At 41.3% G+C, this 15,752-nt stretch overlaps 2 protein-coding genes across 3 annotated transcripts; both read left to right on the forward strand.

The window, feature by feature from the left end:
• The first annotated feature begins 682 nt into the window (after positions 1-682).
• LOC143509550 (uncharacterized) lies at positions 683-11,443 on the forward strand. Its single transcript, XM_076998408.1, has 7 exons — positions 683-1,001; positions 1,950-2,082; positions 2,346-2,518; positions 3,273-3,412; positions 3,765-3,912; positions 4,076-4,188; positions 9,668-11,443. The coding sequence occupies exons 1-7, from the start codon at positions 950-952 to the stop codon at positions 10,400-10,402; spliced, it is 1,494 nt and encodes a 497-aa protein (XP_076854523.1). The 5' UTR covers positions 683-949; the 3' UTR covers positions 10,403-11,443.
• A 127-nt stretch (positions 11,444-11,570) lies between these two features.
• Positions 11,571-14,908, forward strand: LOC143509552 (interferon alpha/beta receptor 2-like). 2 transcript variants are annotated; one of them, XM_076998410.1, is made up of 7 exons: positions 11,571-11,906; positions 12,176-12,305; positions 12,436-12,611; positions 12,745-12,902; positions 13,657-13,819; positions 14,035-14,150; positions 14,322-14,908. In XM_076998410.1, the coding sequence occupies exons 1-7, from the start codon at positions 11,672-11,674 to the stop codon at positions 14,427-14,429; spliced, it is 1,086 nt and encodes a 361-aa protein (XP_076854525.1). In that variant the 5' UTR covers positions 11,571-11,671; the 3' UTR covers positions 14,430-14,908. The 2 variants fall into 2 exon arrangements, with proteins under 2 accessions (XP_076854525.1, XP_076854526.1); XM_076998411.1 differs by having other exon boundaries at positions 14,360-14,908.
• Positions 14,909-15,752: the final 844 nt, after the last annotated feature.

Genomic DNA, 15,752 nt, shown 5'->3' on the forward strand with positions numbered 1-15,752 from the left:
GAGGCCATTAGAGTGCAGTGAACTCATTGTCGGGTTCAAGAAACCAATCTGAGATGATTCGCGCTTTGACATGACACGCTATCCTGCTGGAAGTAGCCATCAGTAGATGGGTACACTGTGGTCATAAAGGGATGAACATGGTCTACAACAATACTCAGGTAGGCTGTGGTGTTGACACGATGCTCAATTGGTACTAATGGTCCCAAAGTGTGCCAGGAAAAGCAACCTCGGGAGGACCAAGACTCAAAAGGGAACGTCCTCCATTGGGGCGGCCCGCTAGCAGAAGCCCGCTTTTGTAGTTTCCTGTTCTTAGCTGACAGGAGTGGCACCTGGTGTGGTCTTCTGCTGATGTAGTTCTGTTATGTCTTTGCACTGTTGTAAGTATAGTTTACAACAGTTTACATAGAGCATTACCCTAGAGCACATAGCCCAAGAAGCTTTGAGGTAAAGTTCCACTGACCCCTGTCTCACCACCAATCACCACCTGTCTCACCACTATGAAACACCAATCACAGCAATTTAATCTTTATTAAAGGGTAAACAACACGCAGCCACCACATAAACATGAGGGAGACCAGTCCAACAAAACAGGTCTGTCGCTGCAGCACCCGGTGGGTTGTGATGGTGTTGTCCTATTCTGTGCTGCTCCAGTAGGGGGCAGTAATCCCCGCGGTGCTGATCTGCCATGTGAATCCAACACTCACGAAGCACTTCTGACCACTTCCTATTTCGCAAGCTTTTCCCGTAACTGTGGAGTCGCTTCGCTGTAGCTCTCGGCTGACATGGTGGACCTGCATTATGCTTAACGTTTACTTTACATTAGACCACTCAATGCGTCGTGCTAACCAGCACGTTAAATCAGGATTGGCGCTGAGTCCGTAAAAATGCAAATACAGCCGTAGGTGGTGGTGGCGGACGCGCTGTGCCACAGCGCCCCCGTGTGTCTGATATGGGTCATGTCCGCCTGTGTGCGCTTCTCACGCACGTCCTGCTCTGCTCAGGTTGGTGGGAACGACACTTAAACACATTCATCGCACATTTGATCGTGATTTATTCTATTAGCCGTAGTTTATATTGTTGTATCTGCTTGTATTTGAACATTTCTTCAACAACTCAACCAGCCTGCCACCTACACTAATTTGCGCAATATCTCCGTATTCCGCTGCTCGCAGGAAGCCGAACCGCAACCCCAAAACAGAAACGTGTTTTTGTAGAGATGGGGTGTAGACAAGCACTTTTACTACATATATAAGTACACAATATCACTACATTAAGCACTGTTTGTAATGTATTTGAATAGTTTAATACGCAAAATGTTTTTTGTTTTGTTTCTCAAGTTTATTAAGGGCTTGTCTCAGCTACAACATGGGTTATGGGGCATCATTGGTGCAGTGTTGCTGGTACTCCAGTGCCAACTGAATTGTGGTCTTTCTACAGGATATTCAAAGATCAAGTTTGAAAAATGGTCTAACCCTAGGTTTATGGTCTAACAGGTTTTATAAGGCTTTGTCTAAATGGCCATTTAATTTAGAAAAAATGACTACCTTTATTTAAAGCCAAAACAATTTCACTGCCATCTAACAGTGGCATCCTTTGCATATCACCACTGCTAATTTGGGCAGATTCTAATGTAGAGAAAATCCTGATATCATTAATGGGGCTTAGACACCTTATGTTTACAAAGCAGAAAATGAAGCTAGGCGTGCAGAGGGATAACAGATGTGTGAATGGAGGAGTCTACTGACCGGCCAGACCCCTCACTAAAACAACATTTAGATGTACAAGATAAGACTAAAGCCTCAGCTATATTTACATCTATAAAAAGTAGCTAGGCTTGTTCAAATTATTTGTTGCATGGTGCTTTTTTGAAAAGTCGCTAAATCTAGCAACAAAGCCACTAACTTTGCACCACTGCTGGTCATCTCTCACTCATCATTCTCTTATTGCAGGGTTAAACATGAATCTACCTGCCCCTGTAAATCTGACCATCCGTTCTTGGCATTTTGTCCACTTGCTCAGCTGGGAAGCAGGACCAGGGTCTCCTGAAGAAACGTGTTTCACCGTCTTTGTTCGCTCACTCAAGTACGTTTAATGGCAGACATTCTGCGCACCTGAAACCTCAGTTCATTAGAAAGACGTCATCCTTTCTCTGAAAGTGGATCATAGTGTTGGTGTTGGTGTCGGGGCCGACTAAGACATCATCACCACAAAGACCCACAAGGAGGAACAGGCCTAACACATTGACTGGCTGGTTTGTGATTTATTTTAATTGCTATTAATTGTTACTTTTTGTGTAATTCACATTTGTCTGTCACCTCTGTGGATTTGCTTGTGTCGGTGCACAGGGAGGACTGGAGACCCGTCAACACCTGCACACTGCTGCGGTCTCCTCTCAGCTGCAATCTGACCGAGGAGTTCTCAGATCCAGTAGAAACCTACTACACCAAGGTGTATGGCTACCTGGGAAACCAGACCTCTGAGCCCGCCCTCGGCCCTGCCTTCCTGCCCTTTCAAGACAGTAAGATAAGAGCGTGGTATTGCACTACTAGCTAATATATACTTTGCCTTTTTTAATGTAGTATGGTTGCTCTGCAGAATGTCATAATTGAAAGTCTTCTCTGTGTTCATTATGTCTGTATCAGTTTCATTCAATCTGGTTTGTTAGGTTAGCTCATTTGTGAACTGTGTCAGCTAACAGTGGTTAGATTAACCAGTGAAAGGGGTGTGGCATTAATGAATCATATTCTTACTCCACAGTTTTTAGTGTTGTGTCTTAAGTGGTGCATACCTTTTGAAAATTATACACATTGGTGTATTATACACATAAGCTCTGATAAACATTTAACAGAGACAGACTGAGGTTCTTGGACATAACAGTGATCAGGCAAAAATGATGTTTAAGTACTTGTGCTCTAGAGCATTTTCTTCCCACTGTGGCCTTTGTCTTGTTCACTGTGGGCCGGGCTGTTGTACAAAAAGTGCTACACACATATATTTGACTTTGGCTTATAAGTTAAATGTATCTAATTTTAGAGTATGGTAACAACTCAGTACATAACAACTTAAAATATTACTTTTACCACATGAATTGCTTATAAGTGAATTCTTATGAAGGCGAAATTGGATTTTTCGACGAAAGGCCCCGTAATAGTCTTACCCTCAAAGATATGTAGGGCCTATAAATTATAGATGCAAGTTATAAAATTAGTTATTACATACATTAAATGCATATTAAAATAAGTAATTAATCTTTCTGTGTATGTGTCTTGTAGCCACCCCACAGCCTCCTGTGCTGAAAGTCTCCCAGTGTAACCAGTCCTTGTGTGTGAGACTACAGGCTCCTTCTCCAAGGCTTTTCGCTGTCTATAACTCCCCTCTATATGGATTTAGGTACAAGCTCCATTTCAATGAGGTGAGATGGCCTTTTTTACATAGTTTTTTATTTATGTATCCATTTATCTGTGGTGATGTGTTGGCCTGGTAGTTAGGGAACTGGTCTTGTGACCGGAGGGTCGTGGGTTCGATTCCCAGACCTGAGGCCATGACTGAGGTGCCCCTGAACAAGGCCCTTAATTGCTCATTTGTATAAAAATGAGATAAAATGTAAGTCGTTCTGGATAAGGGCGTCTGCCAAATGCCATAAAATGTAAATGTAAAATGTGTTCTAATATGTTTGTTGTAGATTGACATTATGCTGTGTGTGTGTGTGTGTGTGTGTGTGTGTGTGTGTGTGTGTGTGTGTGTGTGTGTGTGTGTGTGTACAGTTCTGGAGGACTACTGAGGGGCTGAAGGACGTAGTTCTGGAGCATTTACCTCCAGACCAGGAGTACTGTGTCTCTGTTACTATAGAGGGGCACAATGCTACCAGTAGACCAGTATGCACATTTATGACTGTGGCAGTACATAACTCAGGTTATTGATGTTTTTGTATGCGTACGTTTGTGACTGTGACTGTGCCTGTCAGGGGGAGTGTGCAAGTGACTACATGGGTGACGGTCTTAAATTTTGTAAATGAAGAACCTGAAAGAAAATCTCAGTGTGATCTCCTTGTTTCTGGCTGTTTCTTGTCTTTTAGATGCAGCTGTCGTGGTTTGTCTGACCTTGCTGGTTCTGCTGTGTGGGATGGTGTTCCTTCTGCTATGGATCTCTGGTTTCCTTTGTCTGAAAACCTCTCTGCCATCAGTTCTGGTGGGCCATGGGATTTTATCTTTCCTGTTGGATTTGTGTCAGTGTTCATTTGTGCTTCATAAGTAGATAAGTGTGAGCTGAGCTTATCGCCTGGTTTACTGATCACACTCCACTCTCAGTTCTGAAATTTTCATAATTTCTAATGGTTTATTTTACCAAACAGCAAATGACTCACTAAAGCAAACACAAGATACACAACAGTACCTGGAACAAACAGAATATACAGGACTCAAACAAAATTATGAGCAAAATATACAAACCAGGAAGATAGAGGCACTGGAAACACAGAGGCTCAGAGACATGGGGCTACAGACAATGACCAGTGAAGAACAAAATCAACAGACCGAGTGTGAATACACCAGGATACGAGGAACGATGTGATAATGAGGGAACTAATCAATCAATCAATCAGTCAAATTTTATTTATATAGCGCTTTTTACAACAGTTGTTGTCACAAAGCAGCTTTACAAGTGCCGAGTCCTAGCCCCCAGTGAGCAAGCCAAGGGCGACAGTGGCAAGGAAAAACTCCCTAGTTTTTTGCATGAGGAAGAAACCTTGAGAGGAACCAAGACTCAGGGGGGGAACCCATCCTCCTCTGGCCGACACCGGTCACCATGACAACAACAACAATTTATACAGAAAGAAGAGAAAGAAAAGGAAAAAGATGTAATAATGTCCATCATGGTGTAGGCATCCGGTTAGGCAGGAGGTGGCCGGCCCAGGATGGATCGCTGGTCTCCTCATCTCATTATTCCTCAAGCAGGCGGGCAGCCATGTGGAGAAATGAAACAGGGAAAATTAGCGCTGCATGGGGACATATACAGGACAAGTGAAATTATAAACATTTCTGGAGTGTGGCAGCAACTCCGGCATTAAGTTAAACTATTACAGCCTAGCTAAAAAAAGGCAGAACCAGAAGGTAACATAGGCTTGGGGGCATCCTGAGACAATGGCATCCGTCCACTGCATTGTCAACAAACTTGAGTGACCACGAGCAGTGACAGGACGACAGCACCAGCGCCCCAGTCTACCATAAAACCCTTCGTCTATGAACCCCTGGATCTGTACCTTTATCTAAGGGGGATATTAATTATCAAACGCTAAACTAAATAAGTGGGTTTTCAACCTAGACTTAAAGATTGTTACTGTGTCAGAGTCCCGGACGCATTTAGGAAGATCATTCCAAAGCTGGGGGGCCTTACAAGAAAAGGCTCTTCCCCCTGCTGTTACCTTGTTAATTTTTGGAACTAATAAAAGACCAGCACCCTGTGATCTTAGTGGGCATGGGGGTTCGTAATAGGAAATAAGTTCCTGAAGGTACTCAGGAGCAAGCCCTTGCAATGCTTTATAAGTTAATACAGACAACAAAGAATTTTAAAGTCAATACGGAATTTAACTGGGAGCCAATGCAGGGCTGATAGGACTGGACTGATATGCTGAAATTTTCTAGTTCTGGTCAGAACCCTGGCTGCGGCATTTTGAACTATTTGAAGTTTATTTAAATTCCTATTTGAACATCCTGACAGTAGTGAGTTACAGTAATCTAATCTAGAGCTAACAAAGGCGTGCACCAATTTTTCCGCATCATCCTGTGATAATGCATTTCTTAACTTAGCAATGTTGCGGAGATGTAGAAAAGCTATCCTAGTAGTATTATTTATGTATTTATCAAATGATAGGTCAGAGTCGAGTATGACGCCTAGGTTTTTGGCTACTGTGCCAGGTGTAATGGGGTAGTCTGCGAGATTAAGCATTAGATCTGGAATTTTCTGTTTTGAGGCCTTAGGGCCCAGGAGGAGAACTTCTCTTTTGTCCTCATTAAGTTGGAGGAAGTTTAGGGACATCCAGCATTTAATATCTTTTACACAGGCCTCAATTTTTCCTAAACTGAGTTTGTCATCAGGTTTGGCTGATATGTAAAGTTGAGTGTCATCTGCATAGCAGTGAAAATTGACACCATGTTTGTTTATAACTGTGCCCAATGGTAGCATATATAATGTAAATAATAGTGGTCCTAAAATGGAGCCTTGCGGGACCCCATATTTAACTTTTGTACGTTTAGATGGAATATTATTGAGCTCTACAAACTGATAGCGATTAGTTTAGGTAAGAATAAAACCATGAAAGGGCTGTGCCTGAGACTCAAACCCAGCGTTCTAACCTTTCTAGCAAGATCCTATGATCAATTGTGTTGAAGGCTGCACTAAGATCAAGAAGCACTAACAGTGATACATAGCCTTGATCTGAAGCAAGGAGGAGATTATTTGTTACTTTAATTAATGCTGTTTCAGTACTGTGATGGGGCCTAAAACCAGATTGGAATTTTTCAAATATGTGATTCCTATGCAGATATAGGCATAATTGCTGGGCAACAGCTTTTTCTATGATCTTAGATATACAGTTGTGCTCAAAAGTTTACATACCCTGGCAGAATTTTTGCCTTCTTGGCCTTTTCTCAGAGAATATTAATGATAACACACAAACCTTTTTTCCACTCATGGTTAGTAGTTGGGTGAAGCCATTTATTGTCCAACCACTGTGTTTTCTCTTTTTTAATTATAATGACAACCAAACACATCCAAATGACCCTGATCAAAAGTTTACATACCCTGGTGATTTTGGCCTGATAACATGCACAGAAGGTGACACAAATGGGTTTGAATGGCTACTAAAGGTAATATCCTCACCTGTGACCTGTTTGCTTGTAATCAGTGTGTGTGCATAAAAGCTGAGTAAGTTTCTGGGATCCAGACAGACTCTTGCATCTTTCATCCAGCCACTGACGTTTCTGGATTGTGAGTCATGGGGAAAGCAAAAGAATTGTCAATGGATCTACGGGAAAAGGTAGTTGAACTGTATAAAATAGGAAAGGGATACAAAAAGATATCCAAGGAATTGATAATGCCAGTCAGCAGTGTTCAAACTGTGATAAACAAATGGAAAATCAGGGGCTCTGTAAAAACCAAACCACGGTCAGGTAGACAAACAAAAATTTCAGCCACAACTGCCAGGAAAATTGTTCGGGATGCAAAGAAAAACCCACAAATAACATCCGCTGAAATCCAGGACTCTCTGAAAACTAGCGGTGTGGCTGTTTCAAGATGCACAGTAAGGAGGCACCTGAAGAAATATGGTCTGCATGGTCGAGTGGCCAGAAGAAAGCCATTACTGCGCAAATTCCACAAAGTGTCTCGTCTACAATACGCCAAACAACACAGAGACAAGCCCCAAAACTTCTGGAACAATGTAATTTGGAGTGATGAGACCAAAATTGAACTTTTTGGCCACAACCATAAACATTACATTTGGAGAGGTGTCAACAAGGCTTATGATGAAAGGAACACCATTCCTACTGTAAAGTATGGAGGTGGATCGCTGATGTTATGGGGATGTGTGAGCTACAAAGGCACAGGAAACTTGGTCAAAGTTCAAGGAAAGATGAATGCAGCACGTTATCAGCAAATACTGGAAGCAAATTTGCATTCATCAGCCCGGAAGCTGCGCATGGGACACACTTGGACGTTCCAACATGACAACGATCCAAAACACAAGGCCAAGTCGACGTGTCATTGGCTACAGCAGAACAAAGTGAAGGTTCTGGAGTGGCCATCTCAGTCTCCTGACCTCAACATCATTGAGTCACTCTGGGGAGATCTCAAGCATGCAGTTCATGCAAGACAGCCCAGGAATTTACAGGAACTGGAGGCTTTTTGCCAAGAAGAATGGGCAGCGTTGCCATCTGAGAAAATAAAGAGCCTCATCCACAACTACCACAAAAGACTTCAAGCTGTCATTGATGTTAGAGGGGGCAATACACGGTATTAAGAACTGGGGTATGTAAACTTTTGATCAGGGTCATTTGGATGTGTTTGGTTGTCATTATAATTTAAAAAACGAAAACACAGTGGTTGGACAATAAATGGCTTCACCCAACCACTAACCATGAGTGGAAAAAAGGTTTGTGTGTTATCATTAATATTCTCTGAGAAAAGGCCAAGAAAGCAAAAATTCTGCCGGGGTATGTAAACTTTTGAGCACAACTGTAAATGATGTGTTTGAAATGGGTCTATAATTAGATAGCACAGTCGGATCAAGATTTGGTTTCTTGATCAGAGGTTTAATAACTGCTAATTTACATGATTTGGGCATGTGACCTATTGTAATGGATGAGTTAACTATAGTTAGAAGAGGTTCAGTTACCGCTGGTAATACCTCTTTTAATAACTTCGAGGGAACCGAGTCTAGTGTGCAGGTAGTACAATTTAAGGAAGAAATTATTTTCTCTAATTCTGATTGTGGGAGTGGATGAAAAGCATCAAGTTTGTAATTTAAATCAATATCAACCAAACCAGATGACATACCAGTTGTATTGCTAATAAAAGGTTTTATATTTTGTCTAATATTCTCTATTTTAATATCAAAGAAATCTATAAATACATTACTAGTGAGGTTTACTGGAATTTACAATGTGTAAGTTGTCGAGCGGGGGGGGTGTTATTAGCTGTGAAGACAGTCAAATGCGTGTTTTCCACTACGGCGATTTTAAAAGTATTAGCGGCTCGCTAGGCTTGTAAACAAACCGCGCACTACGAAAATGTAGCAGTGTGTCGCCCCGTTTGTGCAGGTGAGCCCGCGGACCGGCTGGGGAGCCGCGGGTTGGCCACCCCTGTCTTAGGGCATCATTAGATTTGTTGTTTTGGCAATGAAAAACAAAATGCAATTTTCAGAACAAAATGGATTCCAGAGAAAAAAATATTTAGTGTAATCTCCCTTGGCACTAAACACATTTCGATAGACTGTCATGAGATGTTTTGAAGTCATCTGGTTTATACCAGGCTTACTTCAGAACTTCCCAGAGATTTATTTGATTTAGTCTGTTTGTTCCTGCCATTCGTCAAGTGTAAGATGGTCACATGACACCTGCCAGTCTCACCTATGGAAGCTGTTTTCTGCATACAGATTTCCTGTATTTTGTGTTTGAGTTCTCATAAACAGATTGTATATGTGGTCAGTTTACCATTGTTAAAATCACAGATCTAATGGTAGCCCAAGACTTTTAGACTGCTATATGCGTGTAATAGTACACGTGCATAATAGAAAATGATTTTTGCAATATACTGTTGCTGTTCAGTGTGTCAGTACTATTATTACTATTCATTGTTAGTATTATTATACTGCTAGTAAATAATAGTATAATAATAGTAATAATAATAGTAAAATAAATGGCTGAAAAAATGTGTAATTTAAAACAAAATGATTTACGTTTTCTTTTGCAGAATGTCTAATGATATAAGATCATGTAGTAATTATTGTAAAATTGTCCTCATATGAAATGCTTCATTTGTAGCCATATGAAGGAAGGATTTGAGCCGTGCTTGGGACTGTATGTGCAGTGTTAGTCGTGTCCAGTGTGGCAGGCGTGTGTCTCGTGCTCCATATCGCTCATGTGTGCTCATGATCTCATGCGTTCTCTCACAGGGCTCCTTTCAGAAGAAGAGTACAGTTTACTTACTGCCCTGGACTCCTGTGTCCTTCCCTTCCATCTCGGTGGAGCCCAGAGCAGATGAAGAGGTAGATGAAGACGTAGCCAAGAGGATAGAAGGAGAGGAAGAGGATTCAGGGGTGATATATGAGGGGTGGCATGGTAAGACCCTTGGTGTTGAGAAGTCCTCACAGTCATTTAACCCCTTTGCCTCTCCGCAGTGGATTAAGACTCCATGTACAAGCGTTGTTCACGTGATTGAAACACAAACATCCCATGTGCACGTCGGAGAGCCTTCCTGGTCCACAGAGGTTGCTTTAACACAACCGTGCCAGACCAAAGCCACGAGCCAGGCCTTGGACCCAGTCCTGCTCCTGCCAGAGTCAGACGTGCAGGAGATCAGACAGGAGCATCAAAAGCCCTTCAGACACGGACATGAACCGAGCGTAGGGGCAGAGGTCAAGGACGTGGTCAACGTCAACCTTTCCTCACTCGTCCTGGGAGGCTGTTGGGGTGAGCAGCAGATAACTGAGCACAGGAGGACGGGACAGTTAGGGGACACCGAACACGTGGACCGAGGAGTTCTGAGTCCAGTCAACAGGACATCAAACACAGCCCAGAACGGTCAGTCCACAACCTCAGTCCTCTCCAGGATCATTACGACAGATGCTGAGGATGAGGAGGAAGAGGAGGAGGAGGAAGATTTCTCTGGTTATTTGCTGAGGAACTAAAATCTTTTGGGGTTGAATATGCCTACATCAGTATAGCAGTATAGCAACAGTATTAAAGTCCTTTTAAATTTATTTTGACTTTTGGATCCTGAACATTCATGTGTTTGTGCTGCAGGTGCCTTATCGAGTCAAAGCATTTCATCACATTTGCTTTATCCAATTGATCAGAATATTCAACAGCACGTTTGTCCATAACTGCATGAACTGTGTGTCTGTGTTTTTAATAGCCTGTTTCATAAGGGATATGAACTGTGAACATGAACTGTGTGTCTGTGTTTTTAATAGCCTGTTTCATAAGGGATATCAGATCAGATACTTGTTTTTGTGGCTGCTCATCACTGCTTGTGCCAGTCTTGCAAAGTTCCTTTAAAGGATAGAAAATCATGATTAATTAGTAATTACTTGCTACTGTAGTTCATCTGACAGCACAAGGTGTTAGCAACACCGAATCCGTGGGTTTAGTTCCCAGGAGCAAAGATACTGTTACAGTGATAAATATGTACGACACTGTGTGCCAAATGGCCGTTGTGATTATATGAATTCTTATTGGCTTTTTAAACTGATTTTTTACTGTTATCTTTTCATTTAACCACTGGTGTGCTGGCTGGTTCAGCATTTATACATGGACCGACATGTTCCTTACGGACTTCAATTAAACGGACGGTTACCATGTTTTCCACATTAGTTTGCATTTACCTGAAAGCAGCTTCATCTTGACTCTTTTAGGGCCATTTCAGCGCTGCTAATACGTAACCATCATGTCAACTCTGATCCAAGTTGTATTTTGCTGTTGTTGGGTTCTCAGCATTTATCAGTAACATAAACTATCAAATGTTGCCAATGTGCTTGTAAATATAGTTTCTTTCTTCTTGGTATGCTGCAAGACTGTGGATTACATTGAAATGTGGTAAACAGTAAACAGATCTTACGAACCACAGTCATTCCAGTTATGCACTGTTACGCTCTCCTTTGCTGAATTAAGATGTAGTCAGAGATATGAATCATTTTCATTTTTATTAAAACGTAAACATAAAAAATTGATTCATTTTGTTGTGGACTGACATAAACATCACTACATGACAGACGTGCAGCTTGGAAAACAAAAGGACGTCTTCCCCATCCCTCTAATCAAACTGCCGCTCTGCAGTTCACATACACGTATTGGTGAATCCGTGGTGCATATTCATGACTGCTGTGAAGTTATGCAATAACTGTCTTTACGATAGTGTGAAAGCCATGGTGGAATAGATACTGAGGTCTTGTGGGTAAATGGAAAGTGCTTGTGCACAAAGAGAAGAAAAGCAGCAACCCCACCTTTGCCCCGCACGCTTTTATCTTGATCTTGTAGGTGCTCACACAGACTTGCAAGAGCACAAAAGGTCCAATGAAAGCAAACAGCAAAAGGAAAGAGGGACCAGTATCATCGGTTTGGCTAGAACAATGATGGCAAAATGGCCCTGGACACTAAGAGTCTGGCTACTTTTATTCATTCTAGAAGAGAAAGGTATGGAAATGTGTGTGTTGTCTTTATTCTGATGGTGGTTGGGGTGTTACTGCACACATGGAGAGACTTCTTTCTTTTGCCTCATAAATATTTGATGTTTACCATGACGTTTATGACTTTTACTTTATTATATTGAAAGCCTTGGATGTATGTATATGGTAATCTTCAGTTTAATGTAGCTCTTTTACACCTTTGTTTATATTCTTTCGTCTCTATGCATGTGTCTCTTATTCTTTCATTATTTGTTTAATTTTCTTTGTGTCATTCAGCGCCCTGTTTTCTTCCTGCTCCTAAAAATGTGACAATTGTCTCCTTTAATTTGGAGCACAAGCTCACCTGGGCCCCAGGTGATGGGAGTTCTCCCTCCACACACTTCCGTGTGCAGGTGTATCGTAACAAGTAGGTGAAGAAGTCTTAGTTCTAGCACAAACATTAATTTTGTGAACTTCTTATTCAACAAAACTGGGTTTGAGCAAAATCCCAAGTGTCTTTAATGAAACTGATGAACAACTTCTTCTCTTTGCTGTAGGAGGAAACTCTGGGTGCCGGTTTCAAACTGCTCAGATTTGCAGGCCGGTGAACTATGTGACTTGACTACATCTTTCAAGAACATATACCTTTATCATCTGGCTCGAGTGCAGGCTTATACCACAGACCATGAATCTAACTGGACCAGTTCAAAGTTCTTCTGTCCCCTACTGGAGAGTAAGTACATGGCCACGATCAGCCTATGTGCACACAGCTTACACCTGACACACCACCACACACTCACCAGAGGTCAGGGGTCAGCAGCCTGTTTATACCGTGTCATTCCTTGACTCTCATTCCCTTTACTCAGCAACACTGGGTCCTCCTGTAGTGTCACTGACAGGCTGTGGAAACTGCCTGCTTCTACAGCTCAGTCCTCCAATCAACAGGGGTCGCCACCATGACCTGTTGGATTACTTCTTTAGGGAGTACACTGTGAATGTGTGTAGAACTAGAGACAAGGCACAGGTGAGTTTGAAATGTTTATATGTATGCTTTTATTTCCCTTATTTCATATATCATCTTGGGTTATGGCAGATTTTATTATTGCTTTCAAAACTTGTTAGCTATTTTTTCCATAAAAGAACAAAAGAAAGGAAACAAAATGCATTCAGTCACTTTATATTCCTTGAATTGGATGGTTATTATTATAAGTTAGGAGGCCTTCTTTCCCCTCAGTATGGTTCACATGTAGAGAAAACTGACTTCCTCTGCTTGTAAACAGTGTCCTCCATGTCTGAACCCAGATATGGGGATTTCTACACCACCACATCGTTGCACGCATGCACATACATACGCACACATTTGTGGTTGCTAGAAAGTCGAACTCTCTCCCACACAGCAAGAGTCCTTTGTACACGTTTTCACAGAAAACTCAAGCATAGCTTTTCAACTTTTTTGAAGACAGGAAACAGCATTATCTAAACTATGACTTCCATATCAGAGTCAAACATTTACAGAAAACGAGCTAGATACAGGAAATATAATATTCTTTAAGCTTTGTGGTTAATTTTACCAACCCAATTATGAAAAATGCATGTATGTGCACATAAACAGCAATGTGTTTGTTCTGTACTCCGATAATAAATGACTTTTGTATTACCTTTAGCTTAGCATCTTTTTTTCTTTTTTGTTTTATATGTCCATTTTTTTTCTCCGAAATGCAATGACTGCAACACAATGTATGTGACTGTATGTGCTGTTGATTCATCCTTCTTCCTAGTTTACAGTCAGGGCTTCCTCTGGTCAGACTCTGATTAAGTACCTTGAGAAGGGGGCACAATACTGCATCACCGCTCTGGCTGTGTCAAACGTAAACAAGCGTGCCCGTCCGTCCGGCCCACACTGTGCCTTCACCAGCCTGGAGTCTGTCGCTACAGCTACAGGTTCGTCTGTTGTCATGGCATTCAGCTTGTCAACATCAGCACACCTCATTACGGCTTTATAATTACAGCCTGCTCAAAGGTCCCCACCTTTACCTTTTAAAGTGGATATGGATGTTGTCATTAAATTATAGTATATAAAATTATGTATATAATTTTAGTTATGTATATAGATGTAGTTCATCTGTAACGTAGTGCGTGTATTCCCTGTCCCACAGTGCCTGTGATTTTGGGTTTACTGTGTGTATTCTTGGTCTTGATGATGCTGGGATGTGCGGTTCTAATCAGAAGTGGGGATCTTGATTCTCTCCATAAGCACCTATCAACAATTTTGGTACAACATTCTTAATGTCCCTCTTGGTTATATTGGGAGAAATATGTAGTTGTTGTTGTTGGCTGAAATAAGACTAGTATTCATATCTGTAGAATTATTGTATTTTGTCATTGGCCCACGCCTCCTCTTCTCTCCTCTTCTGGTTTATTTACTTTCTTGCTCTCTTTTCAGTATTGTCTTCATGCAATCACAAATGCCTTCTTACCTAGAAGAGCACAGGAGCCCTCTGCTGCCTACATACCACCACTGGAGCCCAGAGAAGACCTCGTGTTTGAGTGAACCATCTGCGATGACTAAATTGCAAAAGAGTCACTGTGATACAGTGCAGATAAGACAAAATGAATATTCATTAGCCTTAACGCAAAAGTATGTCATAATGAAACTTGAGAAAACAGAAGTAACCAAAGGAAACATATGGTGATGCTGATGCATATGCAACAGGGGGAGATTCAACTCTCATTTACATCTGAGCACAACATTCTCAGAACATCAATGTGAGATATATTTCTCAGTTTTGTTCAGTACGACAACCTCATGACAGGTTTTATGAATTCTTCATAAGAGCTTGTAGAACAATCCTATTAGAAATACACCAACACCAATCTTATTTGTTTTATCTAATAACAATTTGTCACTTTTTAATGTTTTGTTTTATATTTTAATGTTTTAAACATTCTATATGCTGCTTGTATTTTTTGTATTGTAAAGCAACTTTGAGTGTCCTGAAAAGTGCTAAATAAAATAAATAATATGCATTATTATAATATTCTATAATTTTCATTAAAACTAGACACATTAAGACCATTTATAAGGAGCTTGTAACCACACAGAATATTAAAAATTATATTAAGAGGTACATGAAGATTAATATACTATTATTAGTATGCTGTTCTTTTAAATCACTCATTACTGTTTTTCTTGTATTTATTTTTATTTTTTGGGTAAAAAAACAATAGTTACTGAACTTATGGAAAATTTAAACATGGCTTTGCTGACTTGCTGGCGAATTGTGAGTCATTCCTTCCTAATTTCATCAGTTCAATTGATCTCCTGTTACACTTCATGCCAAAATGAGTTGCTACCGTTTCCTGAACCCAAAACCTCAGGTCAATTGGATACATGTAGCTCTGAGCAACTGACATCTTGACCTACATTTCAATTTAAGACATTTAGCAGTGTCCTCACCTACTGTACCACCAACAGGCTGGAGACCAACACCACCCTTAAACAGAGAGAATTGCAGTAACGAGAGCTCAAATCTAGACTGAGAGATACAACAGACAAGACCGTTGAAGCGTGAATATAAACCATAACTAAGTCATGATTAGGTCACATTCAGGTGCTTCTCAAAGACAGGTGTCTTCATTCGGCGTTTGAAGGCAGAGCAGAAGAGACTTGATGTTTGCTTTCTCGGAGTTTTAAAGGGTGAAGGTTCAAGCCCAGCCTTGTATCCGTGGGTGTCCGTGACTGTTGAAGAAGCCCAACTTGGTAATTGCGGCGTGTAGCGCCCCAGTGTACCGTCCCCTCCCGTGAACACCACGGACATCAGGACTGTAGACACCAACACTGACGTGAACCACTTCCTGTCTTCAACAACGACGA

This window comes from Brachyhypopomus gauderio, chromosome 3 (assembly GCF_052324685.1).
Source record: "Brachyhypopomus gauderio isolate BG-103 chromosome 3, BGAUD_0.2, whole genome shotgun sequence".
Taxonomy (NCBI): domain Eukaryota; kingdom Metazoa; phylum Chordata; class Actinopteri; order Gymnotiformes; family Hypopomidae; genus Brachyhypopomus; species Brachyhypopomus gauderio.

Bases quoted from the DNA above. Each gene is read 5' to 3' on its own strand.
- LOC143509550 (XM_076998408.1), top strand. From the start codon at position 950: ATGGGTCATGTCCGCCTGTGTGCGCTTCTCACGCACGTCCTGCTCTGC. The intron at 1,002-1,949 runs GTTGGTGGGAAC...CTCTTATTGCAG, and splicing joins GCACGTCCTGCTCTGCTCAG to GGTTAAACATGAATCTACCT. The intron at 2,519-3,272 runs GTAAGATAAGAG...TGTGTCTTGTAG, and splicing joins CTTCCTGCCCTTTCAAGACA to CCACCCCACAGCCTCCTGTG.
- LOC143509552 (XM_076998410.1), top strand. From the start codon at position 11,672: ATGGAAAGTGCTTGTGCACAAAGAGAAGAAAAGCAGCAACCCCACCTT. The intron at 11,907-12,175 runs GTATGGAAATGT...TGTGTCATTCAG, and splicing joins ATTCATTCTAGAAGAGAAAG to CGCCCTGTTTTCTTCCTGCT. The intron at 12,903-13,656 runs GTGAGTTTGAAA...CCTTCTTCCTAG, and splicing joins GAACTAGAGACAAGGCACAG to TTTACAGTCAGGGCTTCCTC.